This window comes from Tachyglossus aculeatus, chromosome 23 (genome assembly GCF_015852505.1).
Source record: "Tachyglossus aculeatus isolate mTacAcu1 chromosome 23, mTacAcu1.pri, whole genome shotgun sequence".
NCBI lineage: Eukaryota > Metazoa > Chordata > Mammalia > Monotremata > Tachyglossidae > Tachyglossus > Tachyglossus aculeatus.
Genome location: NC_052088.1, coordinates 27,470,988 through 27,497,422, shown reverse-complemented (window position 1 = coordinate 27,497,422; position 26,435 = coordinate 27,470,988). Strand labels below are relative to the sequence as shown.

General features: G+C 41.3%; 1 protein-coding gene across 5 annotated transcripts in view; it reads left to right on the top strand.

Moving 5' to 3' along the window:
• Positions 1 to 26,435, top strand: part of MCTP1 (multiple C2 and transmembrane domain containing 1) — a 369,964-nt gene that overhangs the window by 125,703 nt on the left and 217,826 nt on the right. For all 5 annotated transcript variants that reach the window (XM_038765896.1, XM_038765897.1, XM_038765898.1 and 2 more), the window contains exons 3-5: positions 9,776 to 9,918; positions 16,226 to 16,305; positions 19,144 to 19,255. In XM_038765896.1, the coding sequence (XP_038621824.1) occupies positions 9,776 to 9,918; positions 16,226 to 16,305; positions 19,144 to 19,255 (335 nt within the window). The remainder of the gene's footprint in view (positions 1 to 9,775; positions 9,919 to 16,225; positions 16,306 to 19,143; positions 19,256 to 26,435) is intronic.

Sequence of the window (26,435 nt, the reverse complement as noted above, 5' to 3'; positions counted from 1 at the left end):
CATTAGTTTTAGAGTAGTGTTTATAAGGACAAGAGCCATTAATGTATTGTTAAATTTGAATGAATTGCTTTGAAGTTCTTTATCATTTATTATTTTAATGGTATTTAAGCACTTGCTATATGCCAGACACTGTACTAAGTGCTGGGGTAGATACAAGATAACCTTAGTGGACACAATCCACAACCATGTCCCACATGGGGCTCCCAATTTTAATCCCAGATAAGGTAACTGAGGGACAGCAAAGTCAAGGGACTTTCCCAACATCACCCAGCAGATAACTGGCAGAGCTGAGATTAGAACCCAGGTCCTCTGACTCCTGGGCCCATGCTCTTTCCACTAGGCCATGATGCTTCTCTAATACCTCAAGTGCTTTGGTCGTTTTACAAAAGACAAGACAAAGCCCTGTCTTCTAGGAACAGCCAATCTTAAATAAATACCATCAGTGAAGACCAACATCAAAGTGTGTGTGTGTACATATATATCTATAGCTATATATCTATCAAACATAAGACATAAAAAACCAAGGATTAGTTATAGTTTTTTCATGGAAAGGAAAAAAGTGAGGCATTACATGTCATGATAAAGATGGGGAAAGATTTTGTAGAGGAACGTCCTATTTCAGAATCAATCAATGGTATTAAGCGCTATATCTAAGCTCTGAAAAGAGCACTGTACAATACACTTAGGCACTCATGATCCCTGCCTTCAAGGAGCTTACAATTTTTCACTGTTGTATTTATCAGGCGCTTACTGTGTGCAGAGCACTGTACTAAGTACTTGGGAGAGTACAATACAGCAATAAACAGACACATTCTATGCCAAGAACGAGGTTACAGTCTAAAGGTGGGGGAGACAGACATTAAATAAATTACAGATATGTGTATAGGTGCTGCCAGTCGGGGAGCAGGAAAAAACAAAGGGAGCAAGTCAAGGCGATACAGAAGGGAGTGGGAGAAGAGGAAAGGAGGGCTTAGTCAGGGAAAGCCTCTTGGAGGAGATGTGCCTTCAATAAGGCCTTGAAATGGGGAGAGTAATCTTGAGGCAAGCGATGACGAAGGAAGGTTGAATGGGGTGGGGAGATGAGAAGCTAGTCAGGGAAGTCTTTCTAGAGGAGCTATGACTTCAATCAGTGGTATTTACTGTATGTTTATTGCATGCAGGGTACTTGGGAGAGTACAGAAGAACAGAGTTCTTGGGCACGTTTCCTGCTCTGAAGGTGGGGGAAGTGGTGGTCTGTCAGGTGAGGAGGGCATTCGTGTTCCAGACAGAAGGCAGAATGAGAGCAAAGTGATGGTAAGAGAGTGAGATAGAGGTTCAGTAAATTGGTGTTACAGGATTGACACATGAGGGCTGGGTTATAGTGGGAGAGGAGCAAAGTTAGGAGAGGGAGAGATGATTGAGTGACTTAAAGCCAACAGTGAGGAGTTTGTATTTGGTATGGTTTTGGATGGACAGCCATTGGAATTTTTTGAGCTGTGGGGTGACATGCACAGTTTTTAGTTTTGTTTGCTTTTAGAGGTCATGGAGGAGGCTGATTCAGTGGTTGGGCCAAGGTTTGACATGCTTAGACCAGTGTGGTAGCAATTGGGATGGAGAAGAAAGCAGAGGTTCTAGAGATCTTGTGAAGTTGGAACTGGCAGGATTTAGTTATGGATTGATTGAGAAAGGAGTCAAGAATAATGCCAAATTTGCAGGTTTGGGAGATGTGTAATGATGATGTCTACGGTGGTAAGGTCGGGGTAGGAAAAGGTTGGGTGGGAAGATGAGATAAGAAGCTGTTTGATTGAAAGAAGGTGTTAAGAGAATGCCCAGATGTCAGTAATGAGGCAGTTGGGTATCCTTCAGGGAAGGATTTTGAAGAATTGCTCTATTTGCCATACTTGATCATTTGAGATAGTAGTAGAAGCCTTACTCTGTCTAGAAGATCTTTTAACAGGGTGTGTTGGGATTGGGCTGAGGTGGAGATGGATGAGTAAAGTTGATTGACACCTACTTACAAAGAGCAGCTGGACCAGTGGGAATTGATGACACAGAAATGATAAAAGACCAGAAATTGAGTATAGGTAAACCCCTGAAAGGAGGACCGACAAAAACACTACCAGAGAAAAGATGGCCAAATTAAGATCCAGTCCATTAACCATAAACATACTTTCACCCTGTTCCTCTGGCCTGAAATCTCCTCCCCCTCCTCAAATTTGACAGACCCCAACTCTCTCCACATTGACAGCCCTCCTAAAGTCCCTCCTCCTTCAACAAATCTTCCCCATTTATTTCCCAGCACCCTAATGGTTTCAACCCAAAAGCCATCTTGAGCACTTAATAATTTATTGAAACATCCTCGGCACTTGAGTGTACATTTAATTATTCTGTACTATTTGTAAATATGTACATGCTTGAATTCCATTTAGAATATGTTTCTTGTGGTTATTGTGAGCAGAGCACTGTGCTAAGCCCTGTAGAGGGAACAGTATCATAGAGTTGGTAGTCACCTTCCCTGCCCACAAGGAGTTTAGAGTCTGAAGGAGGAAACAGACATTATGACTATGTAAAAAGTGCTTTGGAGGTAGTGGGGTGAATATCATGCTTAAAAGGTACAGATCCAAGTGCATAGGCATTGCAGAAGGCAAATGGAGTAGGGGGGAAACGAGGGCTTAGACTGGGAAGGCCTCTCTTAGAGGAGATGAGATTTTAACAAGAAGCATCACGAAGGGTTGATTCCAGCCATTCATTTCTGCCCATGTCTCTTCACTTAAGACACATGCAGATAATTAGAAATAACTTCAAAGGCAGCACAGTACTATGAGCTGACAATAAGCCTGAAGAAAACTGAACTTAAAACTGAAAGCCTACATGTGACTAGGCAACAGTGAACACGGGACTGCCATCAAATTCTTCTTCCCACCCAAATTCTGCTATACGAGGCCAATGGTTGACAAATACTGGATTGTGAACTCATTGTGGGCAGGGAATTTGTCTATCAACTCTGTTGTACTCTCCCAAGCGGTTAGCACAGTGCTGTTCACGCAATCAGTGCTCAAATACGATCGATAGACTCAGCCAGTAGGGAAATCAGTCACAGTGCCTTCTAGGGGGAAGCTGTTGTTCAGAGTCAAAAAAGTTGATACGACCGTTTCATTGTCTTAGGTGTTTCCATCGTTAATATTTGAAATGTTTTATAAATATAGTGAAGTTTCTGGTACTGGTCGAGATGTTGTTTTTCGCTCATTAACATCCGTCAAAGTTATAAATACAATTTTAAGGGAATACTGGGGCAATTGTGTTTGTTTTAATGTTGTAGTGGAGTTTGCATCAATCTCAAAAAGGTGTCCTTATCCCAAAGAACTACTCTAAATTGAGCATGTTTATTAAATCGGATAACCACTCCTATCCTTGGTCCTCTCCAGAATCAGGGATTCACAGAAGAGAGGCTGCCATCTTGTGTGCACAGTGCCTATTGCTTCCGGAGTGTTAGCAGCTTGGTTTGAGGACATTTCTGGAAGTATTAGACAATATTCAAATGTTCTCTTCCAAAATCACATGGAATGGTTTGAAAATGCTCACGGATCTTACCTTCCAGAAGTAATGTGTTTATTTTTGAATTTGACACCAATATTGCACTATTCTGAGAACTCGGGATATTTTGTGCCTTGCTCTTTGGATTCAGAAAGAATCACAATGACAAATATTCTTCACATTGAAAGACTTTTCCCTCAAGGAAAGACACGGTGTTACATTCTGTGATGCTTATGAAGTTTGGTGCTTAGAGAAACAGCTGTGGCTTAGTGGAAAGATCATGGGCTTTGGAGTCAGAGGTCATGGGTTCGAATCCCAGCTCTGCCACTTGTCAGCTGTGTGACTTTGGGCAAGTCACTTAACTTCTCTGGGCCTCAGTTCCCTCATCTGTAAAATGGGGACTAAGACTGTGAGCCCCATGTGGGACAACCTGATAACCTTGTATCTTCCCCAGCACTTAGAACAGTGCTTTGCACATAGTAAGCGCTTAACAAATGCCGTAATAATAATAATAATAATAATAATGGTGTTTACAGCCAGACTCCAGTTCATCACTAGGGAGATTGAAAATTAGGAATAAAATTTGTGAAGTCTAAAAAAGGTTGTCAAAATAATCGTATTTATTGAATGCTTACTGTGTGCAGAGCACTGTACCAAGCGCTTGGGAAGTGCAGGTTGGCAACATATAGAGACAGTCCCTACCCAGCAGTGGGCTCACAGTCTAAAAGTCTAAAATAATTTGTGACAGGACAATTTCAAAATAGCAGACCCTTCCTTGTAGCTACTTCCCCTTCCCCAATCTCACCTTCACTTCATTTCTTATCATCACCAAATTGGTTTTTTGTTTTTTTTTTTAGTGGTCTTTCAAATAAAAAAAATATAACCGAAGTGGGCTGTGATTAAATTTGAGAGCTGCCTAGTTTTAGGCCATTTCGACAAATATTAGTGCCATCTTGTGGCTCGACTAAATATTGCAGTCTAGAAGGAACGCAAAGCCCTGCAATGCCAACTTTGATAGTTGAGAACACTAAAAAGTAAAATAAAATTGCTTAGGAAAAGTTGTGGGAATATTTGAAAACGTTAGTCGCAAGTTCCCTGCAAGTCGCATTTTACAGGCACCTGAAAGGATGAAAGAAAGCGCTAACTGGCTTCCAACAACTGAGCCACAAGGATTGCCCGAACAGCCCGGATGGCCCATTTGATAAGAAAATGGAGATTAAATCCTACACCCTCATTCTTAGGCTGTGATCCCCATCTGGGACAGGGACTGTGTGCAACCTGATTATCTTGAATAATAATAATAATAATAATAATAATAATAATAATAATAATAGCATTTATTAAGCGCTTACTATGGGTTCAAATCCTGGCTCCGCCACTTGTCAGCTGGATGACTTTGGGCAAGTCATTTCACTTCTCTGGGCCTCAGTTCCCTTATCTGTAAAATGGGAATGAAGACTGTGAGCCCCACATGGGACAACCTGGTCACCTTGTAACCTCCCCAGCGCCCTAGAACAGTGCTTTGCACATAGTAAGCGCTTAAGAAATGCCATCATTATTATTATTATTATGTGCAGAGCACTGTTCTAAGCGCTGGATCTACCCCAGTTCTTGGCAGAGAGCAAATGCTTAGATTAGAGAAGAAGCATGGCCTAGTGGATAGAGCATGGGCCTGGGAATCAGAAGGTCGTGGGTTCTAATCCTGTCTCCGTCATCTGCTGTGTGACCTTGAACAAGTAACTTAACTTCTCTGGGCCTCAGTTCCCTCATTTGTAAAGTGGGGATTAAAACTGTTAGCTCTGTGTGGGACAGGGACTGTGTCCAATCTGACTATTGTATATCCACCTCAACTCTTAGAATGGTGCCTGGCACATAGTGAGCTCTTAACAAATACCATTATTATCATTGTCTTGGAAGATTTCACTGATTATATGGCTTGAGAGTAAAGTTAGGTCTGGGTAGGTAAAGATTCCAGGGAACTGGAACTATAGAGACTGTCATGAAGTTGAGAATAATGATTAGAGTAATTAGAGGGTAATGGCTATTCATTCAGTGCAAAGCACTGTACTAAGCGTTTGGGAGAGTACAATATAACAACAGACACATTCCTGCCCACAGTGAGCTCACAATCTAGTGGAGGAAACAGATATTAACCAAAAAAAGAAATCCTGTTCTCCCTCCCCTTTAGACTGTTGGAACTGACTGTAATCTATCCAGCACTTTGCAAAGTGCTTGGCAAATTGTAAATGCTTAATAAATACTATTATTATTATTAGGTGAGGCCAGGTTTCAAAGATTTAACACGCCAGACAGCCACCATTTGGGGACTTTTCAGCCCTCACTGGAAACTCCTGGGATCAAAAGGAGAAAGGACCATCAACCTATATTCATTTCATTCATTCATTCAATCATATTTACTGAGCGCGGACTCTCTGCAGAACACACAGTATTGCCCTGTATATTGGGCATCTGTGCCTTAGGGAAACCTAGAAAATTCTAGAAGTTCCCAGAGGACTCTTTTCATGATTCAATCCAGGTCTGCTGCAGAGTACCCCAAAACTCCATGCAGTTTGGTCTGGGTCCCCTTCTGTTCTCCATCTACACCCGCTCCCTTGGAGAACTCATTTGCTCTGTGGCTTCAACTAACATCTCTGTGCAGACAATTCCCAAATATACATCTCCAACCTGGGTCTTTCTCCTTCTCTTCAGTCTAGCATTTCTTCTTGCCTTCAGACATTTCTTCTTGGATTTCCTACCAAAACCTCAAATTTAACACCTCCAAAACAGAACTCCTTGTCTTCTCACCCAAATCTGGTCCTCTGTGCAACTTTCCTATCACTGTAGACAACACCGCCATTCTTCCTGTCTCAGAAGCTCCTAACTTTGGCAGTATTCTCACTCCTCTCTCTTTCTCTTTCAACCCACATATTCAATCTGTCACTAAATCCTGTCGGCTCAACCTTCACAACAATGCTATAATCTGCCCTTTACTCTCCATCCAGACTGCTACCATGTTATTCTAAACATTTATTCTACTTCACCTTGATTACCTATCAGCCTCCTTACTGATCTCCCTGACTTATCTTTCCCCATTCCAGACTGTAATTCACTCTGCTTCCGGAGTCGTTTTTCTGCAGAAATGTTTAATCCATGATTCCCCACTCCTAAAGACCCACCAGTGGTTGCCCATCCACTTCTGCATCAAACAGGAACTCCTTACTGTCAGCTTTAAAGCACTAAATCTCCTTGCCCCCTCCTACATCACCTCATTGCTCTCCTCTTACAACCCAGCGTACACACTTCACTCCTCTAATGCCAAATTACTCACTATTGCCCACGTCCTGCCTCTGATCTGGAACACCCTCCCTCTTCATATCTGACGGACAATTATTCTCTCCCTTTTGGAGGCCCATCGCACCTAAGAGGTCTTCCCTGACTAAGCTCTCATTTCCTCTTCTCCCACTCCCTTCTGCGCCACCCTTGCACTAGGATTTACACCCTTTATTCACCCCTCTCTCAGCCTCACGGTGTATGTATTTGTTATTTATTTATAATAATGTCTGTCTACTCTTCTAGGCCATAAGCTCTTTTTTATGTTAATCGTTAAGCTCCTACAATGGTCCAGGTACTGTTCTAAGCACTGAGGTAGATACAAGGTCATCAGGTTGGACTCAGTCATTCAGTCATATTTATTGAATGCTTACTGTATGCTGAGCACTGTACTAACCAGCTGGAGAGTACACTATGGCAAAAAAGAGAGACAGTCCCTGCCCACAATAGGCTTATGTCCCACATGGGGCTCACAGTCTTAATCTCCATTTTACAGATGAGGTAACTAAGGTAGAGAAGTGAAGTGACTTCCCCAAGGTCACGCAGCAGACAAATGGCAGAGCCAGGACTAGAACCCAGGTCTTTCTGACTTTCAGGCCTGTGATCTACCTGCTTCTCTTGTGGGCAAGGAACATTTCTACCAACTCTGTTATATTGTACTCTCCCAAGCGCTTAGTACAGTGCTCTGCACACAATAAGTACTCACTAGATATGATTGATCACGAAGCTGAGCTCATTCCCCATAGTCCTGATCACTTTAAACCCTTAGAGACCAGTCTGGAGCAGAGGTTTTGGGTACAGGTGTAGTTACACTCAAATTGATATTGACAATGGGCAATCCACAGGAGTTCAGGAACATTTCATGTTTTTGTATTATGAATTCCCTCTGTTTTGAAGTATGATTTCCTGAGCTGTATCATGGAAGGCCTCTTGCCATTTAAATGGAGTCTTGTTTTAAACGCAAAACTCCTGCTGGGTGCATTCTCATCAAATTAGGCAATTTAAGAGCTGCAAAGCTTTGCGTTATTTTTTAGCATGCCCATCCTGTTATTACTGAAAGGTAGTGATACGCTAATGCTTCTTTTATCCAAGTGTTCCATTAATCCCCTCTTTCAGCCTGGGAAGTAGGAAGATGGAAAATACCCAATACAGTGCTCTGCATGCAGTAAGTGCTCAATAAATATGATTAATGAGGGAACCTCTCAAATTCTTCCAGTTTTTCGCTTAAATAATCCTAGCCCTTGTGAACTTATGTATACCCCTTGTAGCACTTTTGTATATGTGTCTGCTTCAGTGTATTTTGACCACTCTAATTGTGAATATTTTTGTTTGCCCACAGCAGGAGGAGGAAACAATGTGTCACTTTATTAATTCTGTACTTCCCAAGTGTCACATTCTGTTCTCTGAACCATATGTGCCCTCAAATCCACGGAGGACCCTGTCTTTGTGGGTTTTTTAAATCACTCAACCAGTGTTTGTATGTTTAAAGGGCTAGTGAATAGGAGGAAGTCTGGGAATCTCTGATTTGGGAAGAGTCTGGGAATCTCATATCTCTGCTCAATCAGACTATTTTCATCTAAACAAATAACTGAGAAGCAGTGTGGCCTAGTGGAAAGAGCTTGGGACTGGGAGTCAGAGGACCTGGGTTCTAACCCTGCCTCCACCACTTTTCTGCTATGACCTTGGGCAAGCCATTTAATTTATCTGTGCCTCAGTTATCTCATATGTAAAATGGGGATTGTTACCTCATCTATATAAAGTTTGGATTGAGACTGTGAGCCCCACATGGGACAGGATTGTGTCCAACCCAATTTGCTTGTATCCACCCCAGCACTTAGTAGAGTGCCTGGCATATAGGAAACACTTAACAAACGCCACAATTATTATTATTAATTATTGTTGTGCGTGTCATGGACTGTGTACAGCCTGATGCCTTATATCTATCCCAGGCCAGAGTAAGTGCTTAAATGCCATAAAATTAGAGGTTGTTGAAGCACCTCTTTCACATTGTTAGATGATTGATATTAGAGGGAGAGAAAGCTTGGGAAACTAGGGCCAAGGAAGACCCCATTTTGAGGATGTAGGAGGTAGTCTGGCTTTATCAGCTCTGTTTTTGTAGAAGGGTGAAGCTTGCGTCACTCAATAAGGACAATTCTACATCTCTGACCTTTCTAGAAAATGGGAAAAACCAATGAAATAAGAAACAATAATCATTCATTCATTCAGTCATATTTATTGAGTGCTTACTGTGTGCAGAGCACTGTACTAAGCTCTTGGGAAGTACAAGTCAGCAACATATAGAGACGGTCCCTACCCAACAATGGGCTCACAGTCTAGAAGGGGGAGACAGGTAATAAAACAAAACATGTAGACAGTTGTTAAAATTGTCAGAACAAATACAATTAAAGCTATGTGCACATCATTAACAAAATAGTAAATATGTACAAGTACAATAAACAGAGTAATAAATCTGTACAAATATATATACAGGTGCTGTGGGGAGGGGAGGGAGGTAGGGCAGGGGGGATGGGGAGTAGGAGAGGAAAAAGGGGGCTCAATCTGGGAAGGCCTCCTGGAGGAGGTGAGCTCTCAATAGGGCTTCGAAGGGAGGAAGAGAGCTAGCTTGGTGGATGTGTGGAGAGAGTATCAGATGTATTGGATGTCTAGACCTCTTAAGAGTATAAAATTGGAATTAAATCTCCCTTTGAATGCTGTTACTCTTTACACCCGTGCTTTCAGAGACTTCTGGGGACAGAAAATGAGCTTGTCGACCTTCATAATGAAAGTAGGGAGAAATTAATGTTACCTCAACTTTTTCCCCCTATGACTTTATTCTAGTTTCAACTTTTTTGGTCGTGTTTTATTGTGTTTGGAGAAAGAACTGCCCTACTTGCCTGGAAAATTAACTTGGATCTATATGTCTCTTTATCAGGGACAAGTGATCCCTATGTGAAGTTCAAAATTGGAGGAAAAGAAGTTTTTAGAAGCAAAACAATACACAAGAACCTCAACCCTGTGTGGGAGGAAAAAGCTTGCCTTCTTATTGATCATCCTGGGGATCCATTGTACATCAAGGTGAGCTGTTTATGTTTTACTCTGAAATCATAAGTTCAGTCATGTGATGTATCTGTGTGAAGAGGCAGTTACAAGGGTTCTGTGTGGCAAAGCCATTTAACCAACATTTGGGTATTTGAAAGAAGAAAGTGAAAGGTGTTATAGGACCAGAAACAACAGTGGCCTAGTGAAAAGAGCAGGATCTTGGGAGTCAGGAGACTAGGGTTCTAATCCTGGCTCTGCTTCTTTCCTGTTGGGTGATCTTGGGCAAGTCAGTTAACTTCTCCGAGCCTTAGTTTCTTCACTTGTAAAAACGGGGATAAAATACCTGTTTTCCCTCTTTCTTAGACTTCCCATGTGGGACAGGGATTGGGTCTGATCTGCATATAGTGTAGAATATGGGCTTGGGAGTTAAGAAGGTCATGCTTGGAGTCTAATCCTGACTTTGCCACTTGTCAGCTGTGTGACCTTGGGCAAGTCACTTCACTTCTCTGTTTCTTTTACCTCATCTGTAAAATCGGGATTGAGTCCGTGAGCCCACATGGGACAGGGACTGTGTCCAACCTGATTTGCTTATACCCATAACAGTGCTTGGCACATAGTAAGCGCTTAACAAATACCATGATTATTATTATTACCCCAGTGCTTAGTATGGTGCTAGGCATATAGTAAGAGCCCAACAAATGCCACAGTTAGTATTTTTATTACAGGACAGTGTTCTTAAAGTCTATAAAATGCCTTAGTGAGACAGGATTGCCAACTTCACCTCTTACTCATTGCCAGTGATTGCCTTGTGTTTACTGGCAGTGTTTTCTGATGATGATGATGGCACTTGTTAAGCACTTACTGTGTGCCAAGCACTGTTCTAAGCACTGGGGTAGATACAAGTTAATCAGGTTGGACACAGTCCCTGTTCTATGTGGGGCTCACAGTCTCAGTCCCCGTTTTACAGACTGATGTAACTGAGGCCCAGAGAAGTGAAGTGACTTGCCTAAAGTCACACAGCAGTCACGTGGCGGAACTGGGATTAGAACGCAGGTCCTACTGACTCCCAGGCGCATATTTATCCACTAAGCCAAGCCTAGTGGATGAGATTCTGTCATTTCTGTCTATCGATTGATAAGCAACTACCAACTGAGTGCAGGGTATCCAGGTATTGTTCCGGGGCTCTTGGAATCAGGTGACCTGAGTTCTAGTTTTAGTTCTCTGGCTGACACAGGGCTCACAGTCTAGTAGAAAGGAGAAAAGGCATTTTACAGATGAGGTAATAAGGCCCAGAAACGTTAGGTGACTTGCCCAAGGTCACACTGCAGACAAGAGACAGAGCTGGGATTAAACTCATGCCTGCTGACCCCTAGCCCTGTGCTCTTTCACACCTGGAGGGAATTTTGCTCCACAGTAGCAGATGACTGGAAATTCATCCAGACAGTGAAAAGCTTTGAAAATGGGAAGATAGTACAGGAAAAAAAGCAGTATAGTCTGGTGAAAAGAGCAGGCGACTGGGAGTCAGGAGAACTGAATTCTAATCCCAGCTCCACCATTTACCTGCCATGTGACTTTGGGCAAGTCGCTTCACTTCTCTGCCCTTTCAGGATTAAATATATTCTTCCTTCTGCTTAGACTGAAAATCACATTTGGGATAAGGACTGTGTTTGATATGCTTAGCACAGTGTATGGCCCATATTAGGCATGTAATAATTACTGCAATTATTATTATCACTGTCATTATTATTAGGAACATCTAAGAAACCTGAGTCAAACAATGGTAGATGAGCTTAATGTGAACCAGTGCATAATAATGGCCCTCAGGAAAACAATCCAAAGCATAACTATCCCCCTCCCCACCCCCCCGCCTTACCTCCTTCACCTCCCCACAGCACCTGTATATGTGTGTGTGTGTGTGTGTGTGTGTGTGTGTGTGTGTGTGTGTGTGTATATATATATGCTTGTACATACTTATTACTCTATTTTACTTGTACATATTTATTCTATTTATTTTATTTTGTTAATGTTGTGCTTTGTTGTCTTTCTCCCCCTTCTAGACTGTGAGCCCACTGTTGGCTAGGGACCGTCTATATGTTGCCAACTTGTACTTCCCAAGCGCTTAGTACAGTGCTCTGCACACAGTAAGCGCTCAATAAATACGATTTAATGAATGAATGAATGAACTATCCATTGAAAAACTCTGTCCTACTCAATCCCAACCTCAGCAAAGCAATCTTGGAGTCATTGTTGACTCCTTGCTTAAACCATCTGTAGAGTGAGAGGCAGCAGTTAGAAAGGCCTGTTATGTGCTGAGCATCACAAAGGAGAGACTAAAGCTAGGCTTTGTTCCCTCTCTCAAACTATGGTCCCTACATCTGGAGTACTGTGGGAAGTTCTGGTTGCCATATCTTGGGAAGGACAAACAGATCTGGAGAAGGCGCAGAGGACAGCCAAGATGATCAGGGGAAATGGATGTGGTTCTTGGTGACAACAGACTGAAAGTGTTATAACTCTTCAGCCTGGAAAGCAGTATGGCCTAGCGGAAAGAGCCTGGAAGTCAGAGGACCTGGGTTCTATTCCCAGCTCCACCATGTACCTACTGAAAGACCTTGGGCAAGACATTTAAATTCTTTGTGCATCAGTTACCTCATCTGTCATCCCTCCTCCCAGTCCCACAGCACTTATGTGCATATCCGTATCTACCCCTCTAGACTATGAGGCCGTTGTGGGCAGGGATTCTCTCTATTGCTGTATTGTACTTTCCAAGCCCTTAATACAGTGCTCTCAGCAGACAGTAAGCACTCAATAAACACAATTGAATGAATAATTAATTCATATTGTCTGTCTCCTCCTCTGGACTGTAAACTTGCTGTGGGCAGGGAATGTGTCTGTTATATTGCTATATGGTACTCTCCCAAGTGCTTACAGTGCTTTGCACACAGTAAGTGCTCAATAAATACAATTGACTGACTTGTCTGCTGAGTGACCTTGGACAAGTCACTTCACTTTGTGCCTGTTACCTCATTTGTAATATGGGGACTAATACTGTGAGCCCTTTGTGAGACAGGGACTGCATCCAACCTGCTTAGCAAGAATCTACCTCAGCGCTTAGTACAGTGCCTGGCACATAGTAACTGTTAACAAATACTAATTTTTTTTTTAAAGAACTTAGTCTACCAGATTCATTCCTGTTCTGACACAGGTATGAAATGCAGCTTTGCTGAACCATTTCATGTAAAAACGGGTCAATAATTTAAAAATCTGAGTTCTCACTTCTAGCTACAGGGTATATAGGATAATGCCCAGCTTAATTGGATTTTAGCAGCCTAATGTATAATTTTGCCTGAATCAGTGGTGGAAAGAATTGTTCACTGGGCTAAGGTGTACTTTTCCCAGTGGAGCAGAGGAAACTGAAAAGGCAATTTTGAAATAAAACCTCAGTAGAAGTCGTGGATTAAAATAAAACACTTGTGAGACAAGAGCTACTTGGGCCCTCTTTGAATCCTTAGAACTGCCTTGGCACTCTTTCTCAATAATGCACTCTTCTGCTTTGATAAAGAAGGGCATCATTTTCAGAGTCTGTTGAAATGAATTGAAATTCTCCACTGGCAATTCACTCTTTCTATCATTCCAAGGCCGAATGAATGGAGAGAGACAGAGAGATCCTAAATTGCTTGTTTTGGTTACTTAGTTAAAGGAATTAAAAACCTACAAGCTATGAAACTATAATTGAAGATTCCAAAATAAAAACCACCCCCCACCCCACCCCCCCCACACTTCTGATCCTTTAGAAGGCAGTACAGCTTATCTTTGGGTGGGTAGATTTGAGCTTCTGTACTAAACAAAATAGGCAAATCCTCAAATACCTTGTAAAAAAAAAAAGTGTGATCCACTCTAATAACTGTCAAACTTGATATTCAGAAGTGCAGAAGATGAATCCTTGGTTCTCAAATTCTCAAACTATTCAACTTCAGTGGCTACACTAGCTTTTTTTTTTTGTTTCTATAAATAACATTCTGTAAACAGATGTTCAAAAGATTGCCGAACATACATTGGTCTTATCACACCTCCCGCCATCTCCACACACACAGATTGAATCTATGAGTATCATCATCTTTGAACCTCTTCCTGCATATGCAGGAACAGCTTCCTGTATAACTGTAGCTGAAGAACGGAATGACCAATTTTATGTTTCCAACTTCAGTTTATGGATCTTCCAAAACAAATTGCTTTAAAGAAAGTTTCAAATCTACAATTGCATGTGCTTGCAGCATCTTTTGTATCATCACTGGCTCTCTGCAGGTAGCTCGTAAAATATATTTTTTTCTCTTTTCCCAGTTCAACTATTTTAATCACTGAACAAATTTGAAAGGAGGAACTTGTCCCCTAGTTCACTGGAGTAAAAACTAGTTTTATTTATCTTAATGTGATCAAAAATGTAAAGTCCTTGGGCCCTCTAGTGGATTTGACTGCTAGTTTCTTAAAGTGTTAGGTCAGACTTGTAAAAATGAGAACTGAATCAGCTTTTTTAATGGGATCTAAAACCTTGTACCATATTGCATGATTGTGCTGTGTTTGAAATGCTGGTAGAAGTAATGATGGGTTGATGTTTTGGTACTTCCGTTGTTTTAATTTAATAAAATATCAGCTGAAAACTGTCAGAAGATTTCACAATCATTTAGAAAGTGGCTGTACCCTTGATTTTTTTTAAATGGTATTTAAGTGCTTACTAAATGCCAGGTACTGTACTAAGCACAGTTATTCAGGAGAAACTGAGAAACAGCACTGGAATAAGATGGTGTTATGATCCTAATTAAAAGCCAACAAGAATAGGATGGAAGCTATATTTCCTTGTCATCCATGCCCAAAAGCAAAGTAATGTTCTTAGACTTTATCTTTATCTGTGCTTCATTCCAAGTAATCTCTCACCAATGGAAAGAGGAATATTTTTTTCATACATTTTCTGCCTGTCTGAGAAAGTGGTGAGATTTTTAATTCAATCATTCATTCAACCATATTTACTGAGCACTTACTGTGTGCAGAGCACTGTACTAAGTGCTTGGGAAGTGCAAGTTGGCAACATATAGAGATGGTCCCAGGTTTAACCTATGCAACTTCCCCACTTCTATTCTGGAGTTCTAGCTTGCTAGATAGTCCTACTCTGAGAATTTGTAATAATATTAATTATGGAATTTAAATGCTTACTATATGCCAATCACTTTTCTAAGCACTGGGGTAGATACAAGGTAATCAGGTTGTCCCATGTGGGTCTCGCAGCCTTAATCCCCATTTTTCAGATGAGGTAACTGAGGCACAGAGAAGTTAAGTGGCTTGTCCAAGGTCACACAGCAGACAGGCAGCAGAACAGGGATTAGAACCCACATTCTCTGACTCCCAAGCCTGTGTTCTTTCCACTAAGTCTGTACAGGGTATCAACATTATTTAATCATTTCCAGTGTTTTCTTGTGTCAGAGATTGTGCTTATGTCTTTAACCAAGGGAAGTGAAGTCAAGGCAAATATTGAGATAATTCACAACCCAAAATATGCTATTTTGGAAAGAGGTTTTAGACCAGAATTATCTAGGAATTGTCTCCTTGCAGGGATTAAATATAGTAGAGTGTAAGCTCCTTGCTGGCAGGAACTTCTGATGTACCCTCCTAAGCATTTAATACAGTGCATTGCATCCGGAGGAAGCTCAATAAATACCGTTACCTATATGGGACATTTGGTCCCTTTTTCATTTCACATTGTTTGGGTAGACCTAGCACCTATTCTTTCTAATGTGGAATGGGAGTGGGTCCCAGGTAATGTGTTTGGATTCTCCAATTAATCGAACTGTGAACTGCAGATAGGAACAGCAATAGTATAGTAATTGCCCGGTTTTATCTTTTTAAATATGATAAATTTGCAAGGTAAAAAGGTGCAATATTATCTGAGTCCAGAGCTCCCACAACATCCCTCCTCTGGCTATCCAAGAGTCTGCCTTCTATCTATAGAATTTGTGAAGCCTGATAGAAGAAACATCATTAATAGGTGAGGATTGGATTGCAGTTGAAAAGCTCTCTATGAATGTTCTTTTTAGAATCTTTAACGCAGCACGGCACTGAAAAGCAGAACAGTTTGCATTCTCTCTTTTCCTTGTTACCAAATCCCACACCAAAATAGGAAAGGTTGAGTGGACCTAGTCACCAGGGACTATGCCAGCACTGCTGCTATAATAGAGGAGAGGAGCTCTAAGGGAGACAGACTACTAGTGAAATCTTTGTTTAAGAAGTTGTAACAAAAAGCTTCCATTGTAGTACGGGAACTTGATGAACAGCATTCTACCTCTTTGTATTCTAGGTCTTTGATTATGACTTTGGGCTGCAGGATGACTTCATGGGCTCTGCCTTTTTGGATCTCACTTTATTGGAGTTGAAAAGGTATGGTATTATTGCAGCGATCTTTGGATGCAGACAGCAGGGTTGTTCAGGAACCACCACCCTAGAAATGGGAGTAGAGCCTTGTAGCATTTAATCAGAAAATTGGAAGCTTGTAGCCTGTCAGATAAAGTGAATTCTATTATAATGGGGGCCTTTGACTCTAGTATGTGAAGGTGGGCAATTACGGATAAATTTTCCAAATTCAGAGCCAGATACATGAAGAAATGTTATGTAGAGGACAGCATGGGGCTGATCTTTGTTCCATAGCATCTGGAGGATTTGATTTGGAACAGGGAGAATTTGGGTCAGAAAAAAGCAATCAGTGAGGTGCAATGAGAGCTTGGGCAAGTAATTTCGTGGCTTAGTGGAAAGAGCCAGGGCTTGGGAGTCAGAGGTCGTGGGTTTTAATTCCGGCTCTGCCACTTGTCAGCTGAGTGACTTTGGGCAAGTCATGTAACTTCTCTGTGCCTGTTACCTCATATGTAAAATGGGGATTAAGACTGTGAGCCCCATGTGGGACAACCTGATTACCTTGTATCTCCCCCAACGCTTAGAACAGTGCTTGGCACATAGTAAGCACTTAACAAATACCATCATGATTTATTATTATTATCATTTTACTTCTTTCTGCTTCAGTTTCCTCATTTGCAAAATGGGGATTCAGTATATTTTCTCTCTCCTACTTAGACTGTGAGCTCTGTGTGGGACAGGGACTGCGTCCAACCTGTTTAATTCACATCAACCCCGGTACGTAGAACAGTGCTGGACACATATTAAGAGCTTAACAAAAACAATTATTATTATAATTATTACTATTACCCCAGAATGGGCTAAAAAGGGAGTGTGAGGACTATCCTTCTTTTCAAATTTGTAGAAAGAGCTAATGCCAATCAAGCAGTATGTGGTAGCCTAACAGTGTGGAGTCGCATCCTGTCCTGGAGGCAAAAGAATTAATGTTAAAATATCAATGATAATGTTAATTTTAATTGAATAAATTAATATTAACATTAGGTTAATATGAATGTCTGTCTCCCTCTCTAGACCATAAGCTCATTGTGGGCAGGAAATATGTCTAGCAACTCCGTTATATTGTACTCTCCCAAGGGCTTAGTACAGAGCTGTACACACAAAAAAGCACTCAATAAATATGATTGAAGGTTCAGTTGTGGGTCCCCTTATATTCTCCACCTACACCCATTCCGTTGGAGAAGTCATTCACTCCCACAGGTTCAACTATTATCCCTACACAGGTGATTCCCAAACCGAAATCTCCAGCCCTGATCTTTCTCCTTCTCCATAGTCTCTTATTTCTTTTTGCCTTGGATGCCCCACCAACATCTCATACTTAACATATCCAAACCCTGACCTCCCCGTGACTTTCTCATCACTATAGAGAGTACCACAACCCTCCCTGTTTCACAAGCCCGTAACTTGGGTATTATCCACAATTCATCTCTCTCATTCAATTTACATATCGAGTCTGTCACCAAGTCCTCTCAGTTCAATCATCATTACACTGCTAAAATCTACCCTTTCCTCTCCATCCAAACTACTACTATGCTGTTCTAAGCACTTGCCATATCTCGCCTCAACTACTAAATCAGCCTGTTTGTTGACCTCCCGACCTTCTGTATCTCCCCACTCCAGTCTTTACTTCCCTCTGCTGCCTGGATCATTTTTCAAGAAAACCACTGCCCACATCACTCCTCAAAAACCTCCAGTAGTTCCCCATCCACCCATTGGGAGAAGCAGCGTGACTCAGTGGAAAGAGCATGGACTTTGGAGTCAGAGGTCATGGGTTCAAATCCCGGCTCCGCCAACTGTCAGCTGTGTGACTTTGGGCAAGTCACTTAACTTCTCTGTGACTCAGTTCCCTCATCTGTAAAATGGGGAATAAGATTGTGAGCCCCACGTGGGACAACCTGATCACCTTGTATCCCCCCCAGTGCTTAGAACAGTGCTTTGCACATAGTAAGCGCTTAACCAATACCATTATTATTATTATTATTACCTGTGAATCAAACAGAAACTCCCCACCATTTGGTTTGAGACTCAATCACCTTGCCCCCTCCAATCTTACTTTGCTGATTTCCTATTACAACCCACCCTGAGCACTTCATGCTTCCAGCACCGATCTATTGACTGTGCCTCAGTATTCTTTATCTTGCAGCTGACGCCTCACCGGCATCCTGTCTCTGGCCTGGAATCCCCTCCCCATTCCTATCCAAAAGACCATTACTCTCCCCACCATCAAAGCCTTATTAAAATCACATCTTCAAGAGGCCCTCTGCTACTAAGCCCTCATTTCCCCTACTCCCTCTCTCTCCTGCATTGCACTTGAATTTGTACTCTTTATTTGCTCCACATCACTTAAGTACATATCCAGAATTTATTTTAATATGTGTCCTCCTCTAGTCTATGAGCTCCTCATAATAATAATAATAATAATTTTGGTATTTAAGCAATTACTATGTGCAAAGCACTGTTCTAAGCGCTGGGGAGGATACAAAGTGATCAGGTTATCCCATGTGGGGCTCACAATCTTAATCCCCATTTTACAGATGAGGTAACTGAAGCACAGAGAAGTTAAGTGACTTGCCCAAAGTCACACAGCTGATAAGCGGCAGAGCTGGGATTTGAACCCATGACCTCTGACTCCCGAGCCCATGCTCTTTCCACTGAGCCACGCTGCTTCTCTAAGCAGAGAACACATCTGCTAGCTGTTATTATTGTACTCTCCCAAGCACTTATTGTACAGTATGATTTATTGATTGATGTGATAGCCCTTCTCCTCAGTCCATCAGGAGATTTTTAAAATCTGAGGGTTTTTCCTCCTAGGTCAACAGATGTGACCCTTAATCTGAAAGATCCACATCACCCTGACCATGACCTGGGAACAATTTTGCTCACTGTCAACCTGACCCCAAAAGAAGGTGAACAGAAGGATGTGGTAAGTTAACTAAAGATACGGCAAGTATATCTTTCCTCATCTCGTTTGAATGTTGTGAGTTCTCTGGGGCCAAGAGCTCATGGAACCAGGAGTCAACATCGGAAAGCACCTAGGTTCTTTGTTTCTGGGAATTCCTGAAATATTACTTTTGTGCCCTTCTAAAATCTTTTGCTCTGAAATCCCCTACTCCATCATTCCTGTACTCCTGTATAAACATTTGTTCTATCAGGAATGCAGCGAATACTTGGGGCTTCTCCCTACAGTGTTTTCAAAGTGATGTCTGTTGGGTTGCACCACTGACTATGTTCCAACATAAAGCAAGGTGAATTTTTAACCATTTCAGCATTCAGGAATTTGCAGAAAAATCTGTGATTTGCTTCAACTCCATGTTACTGGTCCCCTTTTTTCATCACGTTTTATGTGCGTTTCTGAAAGCCACTTTGCTGTGTGATGCTGGCAAGCAGCGTGGCTTAGTGGAAAGACCACGGGCTTTAGAGTAAGAGGTCGTGGGTTCTAATTCCGACTTCACCACTTATCACCTGTGTGACTTTGGGCAAGTCACTCAATTTCTCTGTGCCTCAGTTATCCCATCTGTTAAAAGGGGATTTTGACTGTGAGCCCCATGTAGGATTCACACCTGATTACCTTGTATCTACCCCTGCACTTAGAACAGTGTTTGGCGCATAGTAAGCACTTAGCAAATACCATTATTATTATTATTCTTAAGAAGCACATCAGAATCAGTTGCCAGTCATCAGGTGATGTGGCTTGCAGTATACTAGTTGCAGCTTTTTCTGACCAGCATTTTCCAGAGACCATTCAATAGTCCTTAGGAATTCTGATACTTAGGAAGGTATTTCCCTCCTAGGACAAGTTAGATATTTCAGAAATGAAGGATTTTTTTTAGGTGACCTCAAGGATTGAAGAAACCAGTGTGGTTTTAAAGCAAGAGAAGTTGAGAATGCAGCATAAAAAAAATACATGGAATATGCCCATTGGCAATAAGCACTTTTGTTCTGGAGCATATCTTTCCATAAGAATACGACCACTTCTTCCAGTGGGAGATTGAGCAATTCCACTGTTTTGTTCTTCAGATGCTCTTTGTTGACCAATGAGTTAACTGCTTTAGAAATGCACTGATAGATGTTATTTTGTGTTTAATTCTAGTTCAAAGAGCTGTACTTTGTTTAATATTCTTTCAAGGTCTCCTAGTTATGTTCCCAGAAATGCTGAGGGGTTAAGGGGCAGTGTGTGTGTTTCTGTGTAGGTGGATTTATGGAAAGATGACTAAAAGGAGAATTTTAGAAAGTCAACTTGAATAATTTGTTATTTAAAAAATCTTCATCTTCTTGATCAAGAAAAATATCCCTGTTAAAGTGGGTGTAATATCAAGAAATGAACTAATAAATATTCCTTCCCTTTAGGTTTATTGCCCTCATTATGAATACTTTGCTCTGTTTATTACCAGACTCAAACACTGATTTCCTTCAGCCTCCCACTGTGAAAATGGCTTGAGGCATATGTTTTCCTCAGTCCTGCTAAACTTGCTGTATTACAGAAATCTGATACTTAACCCTGCAAAAATCACTAGATCTCAGTGCAGTAGTGCACATCCTATTGATTAGGTATATTGAAGTGAACTTTTGGCAAACCCCATTAAGAGAAGGTGGTATAATCTTAGAGTGGCGCTAACAGATTTTATGTTGGGAATTAGGACTCATGAGGTTGGAAATAGCATGCTAGGGAAACAACCACCTAAGGGTACCCAGGTCCAAAGGGGCAATGGTCTGATGTGATGTGGGCGGTTGGGGGGGGAAGTTGAGGGCCACACCAGTGCAACCTCAGAGGAGGTAGCTCATGGTGGGGACGCAACAGCACGAGGGTTGCACTGTGGGTGGTTATGACAACATTGAAGAATTTGATAGCATTCACTCTTAACTGTGAGCCCACTGTTGGGTAGGGACTGTCTCTATGCGTTGCCAACTTGTACTTCGCAAGTGCTTAGTGCAGTGCTCTGCACACAGTAAGTGCTCAATAAATCCGATTGATTGATTAAAAAAGCAAGCAGGGACAGTAATGGCTCAGATGAAAGGAGATCAGAGTGCTTAGCAGGGGAAAAGCAGTGTGGCCCAGTGGGAAGAGCACAGGCCTGGGAGCCAGATCACCTGGGTTGTACTCTCAGCTCTGCCACATGCTTTCTGGGTAATTTTGGGCAAGTCACTTAATTTCTCTGTGCCCCAGTTTCCTCATCTGCAAAATGAAGATGCTGTCCTCCTTCCTACTAGGAATGTGAATCCCATGGTCTTGTATCTTCCCTAGTGCATAGTAGTATAGTAATACTACTAGTAACACTACTAGTATTATACTACTATGTATTATACTAGTAGTATAATACATAATACTACTAGTAATAATGCCACTAGTAATACTAGTATGCAGATTTAGACTGTGAGCCCACTGTTGGGTAGGGACTGTCTCTATATGTCGCCAACTTGTACTTCCCAAGTGCTTAGTACAGTGCTCTGCACACAGTGCTCAATAAATATGATTGATTGATTGATAGTACAGTGCTTGGCGCAGAGTAAGTGCTTAACAGATACCACTGTTATTATCATTATTTCTTAGTGGAAAGAACACAGTCAGGAGACCTGAGATCTAATCCCAACTCTGCCATTCACCTTGTGTGTGACCTTGGGCAAGTCACTTCTCTGTGCCTAAATTTCCTCACCTGTAAAGTAAGGATTAAATCCCTGTCTTTCGTCCCACTTAGATTGTGAGCCCCTGGTGGGAGAGGAACTATTCAAATCAAATAGCACTTAGCGCAATGCTTAGGACATAAGTGCGAAACAAATTCCACCCTTAATATTTTTTGTAGAAATCCTCCAGGTTCAGGGGTTCAAACAGACTTTTTCTAAGAGCTGGAATAAAGCCCAATTTGTGCTTAGTGATCGGGGTGGGGTGGGGGGGGGGGAAAGAGAGAGAGAGAGAGAGAGAGAGAGAGAGAGAGAGAGAGAATGAATGGGAGTGGGCACTGCTCATGTAAGCTTGTTTTCTGGACTTTAAGCTTGTGGGCAGAGAGCGTATCTGTTTATTGTTATTGTACTCTCCAAAGCCCTTAATACAATGCTTTGCATACAGTAAGTGCTCAATAAATATGATTGGATGAAGGAATATCACTGTTATGTTATGCATGTTCTCATGGTCATGTAATATCATTCAGAACAGAAAGGGGCAACAAATATTTCCTTGCTTTAGGGTAGCTGAACTTCTGAAGCCAGCCCTGACAGGAATGTTTGTGCAGTAGAAATCCTAAAGACATGCCGTACCTCTTCATCAGCTTTTCTACTTTAAAAAAAAAAAATCACATGCTTCTCATGGATGGAGTACAGGGAGGGGGACCTGTTTTGTAGTAGTTTCTCTGGAAACTAGTAAAAAGATTATTTTAACAAAGGCAATTAATGAACAATTTTAACTCAGTAGCACCTGAGATGATAACCATCATAAAGCACTTCAGAGAGATAGGTTTGTGTAAGAATGAGTGCCTATTTTGTGCTCTTAAAACTTTCTTGCATTTTAATCCATCAGTCAATTATATTTATTGAGTTTAATAAATACGACACAACAATATGACCCAACGATATAGCAGACACATTTGGCTAACTGCTACTTTAGTCACTCAGTGGACTACAGTGATTAATCTAGACTGTATGCTTATCATGGGCAGGGAACATGTCTACCAACTCGGTGTTATTCTACTACTTCAGGTGCTTAATACAGTTCTCTGTACATAATAAACTCTCAAATATGATTGCTACAATGGAGCAGTCAACAGCATGAATGTGGTGGCACTTAACCCATCTTTAAAAATATTACAGCAGGAAGCTATTTGCTTAATGCCTTTAAGCTGCTGTTTTCCCTTGAATAAACAGTTCTAGGCACATTTGACTGCTAACAAATAGCAGCCTAGCAAATAAAGTAAAGGTTATTGATGAGATAATCATTCAATGTGCTGTTTTCAACCCTTGCACCAGAGAAGCTGAAAGTTGGTCATTTTTGAGATGGAAAAAAATATTTTATATATAAAACATTTGAATTTTGAGCAGTAGCATTTTCTAGTGGAAAGAGAACGGTTTGGGAGTCAGAGGACCTGGGGTCTAATCCCGGCTCTGCTGCTTGTCTGCTGTGTGACTTGAGACAAGTGGCTCAGTGGAAAGAGCCCAGGCTTTGGAGTCAGAGGTCATGGGTTCAAATCCCAGCTCTGCCAATTGTCAGCTGTGTGACTTTGGGCAAGTCACTTCACTTCTCTGTGCCTCAGTTACCTCACCTGTACAGTGGGGATTAAGACTGTGAGCCCCCTTTGGGACAAGCTGATCACCTTGTAACCTCCCCAGTGCTTAGAACAGTGCTCTGCACATAGTAAGCGCTTAATAAATGCCATTATTATTATTCTTAACTTCTCTGTGCCTATTACCTCATCTGTATAATGGAGTCAAGACTGTGAGCCCCATGTGGGGCAGGGAGAGTGTCCAACCTATCTTGTATCTATCTGTGCTGAGCACAGTGCCTGGCACATAGTAAAGTCCTAACAAATATCATTAAAAAAAATTCTGGTTAATTCTTTCCAAAGTTGTTTTAAGAGTAATTGAGGGATGAGGGAGGGCATGGATATGTGACCCTAAAGCTAGAGGCTGTGCAGGGGTACCGAATCAATCCCCCAGCTCTAAAAGATGGTTCCAAACATAGGCTTTCTTAGCACGGATGAAGCATGAATTATTTACAAATATGAGGGGTTGTATCTATTACTACAGCAGTTCTCAGCATTTTTGCCTAAAGCATCCATATGCAAGATGCTCAAAGTCTATAACATCCCCAATTCTTCAGATGTAAAATTAAATCACTGGGAGCCATAATTTAGCAGTAGACAGATTATGTTGAAGTGTTAAATCCAGTTTATATTGGGCCTTTTATTTTTTCTGTCTTTGTCCAGCTTCTTTAATCCACAAGTGTAGTCTGTTGTTTTGCACTCAACCATTCCACTTCATCTTACACACATTCACTCTCACTTTTAATCTTTCCTTACCTCTCACTCTTCCTCCCTCCTTTTCTCCCTCTTTGCCTTCCTTGCTTCCTATTTTTCCCTCCCTCCCTGTCTCCCTTTCCAATTTTTGGTGTTTCTCACTCTTCAAAAAATGCACATCTCCTCTAAGAGTTAAACACCTTTACAAGTGTCATTTTTTGGATTGACACTTAATAATTTTGGGTAAAGGAAAAAAAAAATCTTAGCTTCACAGCTGTCAGGAATACATCAGTGAGTCCCAAGTGGGGTTTTTTCTGAGTATTTAAACCCTAGAAGAAAAAAAAAACCACATAATTTTTGCAGAAGGATTTTGAGTGCTTTGAACTGAAAGTGAAGATGAAATTTTTTAGGTAAATTTATCCAGGTCAAGAAACTTAATTTTCAGATCAATATCTGGTATCTGTGAGTGATCCTCTATTGGGTTTTAATAACTACAATTAATGGTATGTATTGGACACTAGAGTACTGTTCTAAGTGCTTGGGAAAGTACAATATGACAGAGTTGCTAGGCACCACCCCTGCCCGCAAGAAGCTTTGAATGTATATAGGGAGACAGACATGGAAAATGGATTAGAGATAGGGGAAATAATGGAGTATACTTACATAAATATTGGGGTGTTGAAGTGAGTATCAAAGTATTTAAGGCTAAATTCAGAGCCTACACAGAAGGGAGGGTACAAAAGGGAATTTAAACTGTTTATTCTGGGAAAGTCTCTGGGTTTTGAAGGTGGCAGAGTGGTGGGCAATTGGATATGAAGGGGGAGGGAGATTCAGGCCCAAGGGAGAATTTGGGCGAGGGGTAGGTGGTGGGATAGATGAGGTGAAAGTACAGAGAGTAGCTCAGTGTTAGAGGAGCAGAGTATTCAGGCAGGACCGTAATAGGAAAACGGTGAGTTTGGGTAGGTGGGAGAGTGTTGATTGCTTTAAAGCCGATGAGGAGGAGTTCCTATTTAATGCAGAGGTGAATGGGCAACCGTTGGCGGTTTCTGAAAAATGGAGAGATATTGACATAACGGTTTTTCAGAAAAATCAACTGGGAAATAGAGTGAGATATGGACTGGTACACACAGAGATAGGAGGCAGGGAGGGCCGTGGGGAGGCTGACTCAGTAGTCCAGTCTGGAAACAAACTATTTAGCCATGGAAGTTAACCCGTACTTCAATACTGTGGCTTGGCTTTATCTTGTTATTGGTGACTTTGTAATATTGGCTGGTTGTAATGGTATTTATCAAGCGCCTACTGAGTCTAATGCATTGTAAGCTCCTTTAGGGCAGGTATAGTGTGCCGAGTCTTTTGTCCTGTACTCTCCCAAGTGCTTAGTACAGTATTATGTACATAGTAAGTGCTCAAATAGTACCATTATTTCACTGATTGGGAGAAGCACAGGACGTGTTCCCTGCCCACAGGGAACTAACACTAGGTGTATTGTATGGTCCCATTTGATGAATAGTATCACTGAGTAGTGGAAGACCATATTATTTGTGGAAATTTAAAACAAAAATGCCTACTTCAGAGGAAATTACTGACTAATCATTACTTTGAATATTTGAGGCCAAATTCATTTAAATTACAATTCTATAATCATACCCAATTTGACTAGGTACTATCTCCTGAGAGACAACCTGTATCCTAGATCTCTGTTGATCAATCAATCAATCGTATTTATTGAGCGCTTACTGTGTGCACAGCACTGTACTAAGCGCTTGGGAAGTACAAGTTGGCAACATAGAGAGACGGTCCCTACCCAACAGTGGGCTCACAGTCTAAAAGGGGGAGACAGAGAACAAAACCAAACGTACTAACAAAATAAAATAAATAGAATAGATATGTACAAGTAAAATAAATAGAGTAATAAATATGTACAAACATATATACATATAAAGCTTAGGGAAGCCTCTTCCCTAAGCTTTGGGCAAGATACTAAGCGCTGATATACTAAGCTGATATACTAAGCGCTGTTGATAATTTCTTACAATGTGCACCTCCAACAACCTTATCTTAAATAGATTTTCATGACACCACCAGGTTTAAAATGTTGCTCAATATTTTATATGTATTAAAATTGTTAGAAAATAGGGGGTGAATCACTTGTATTTTGCAAAA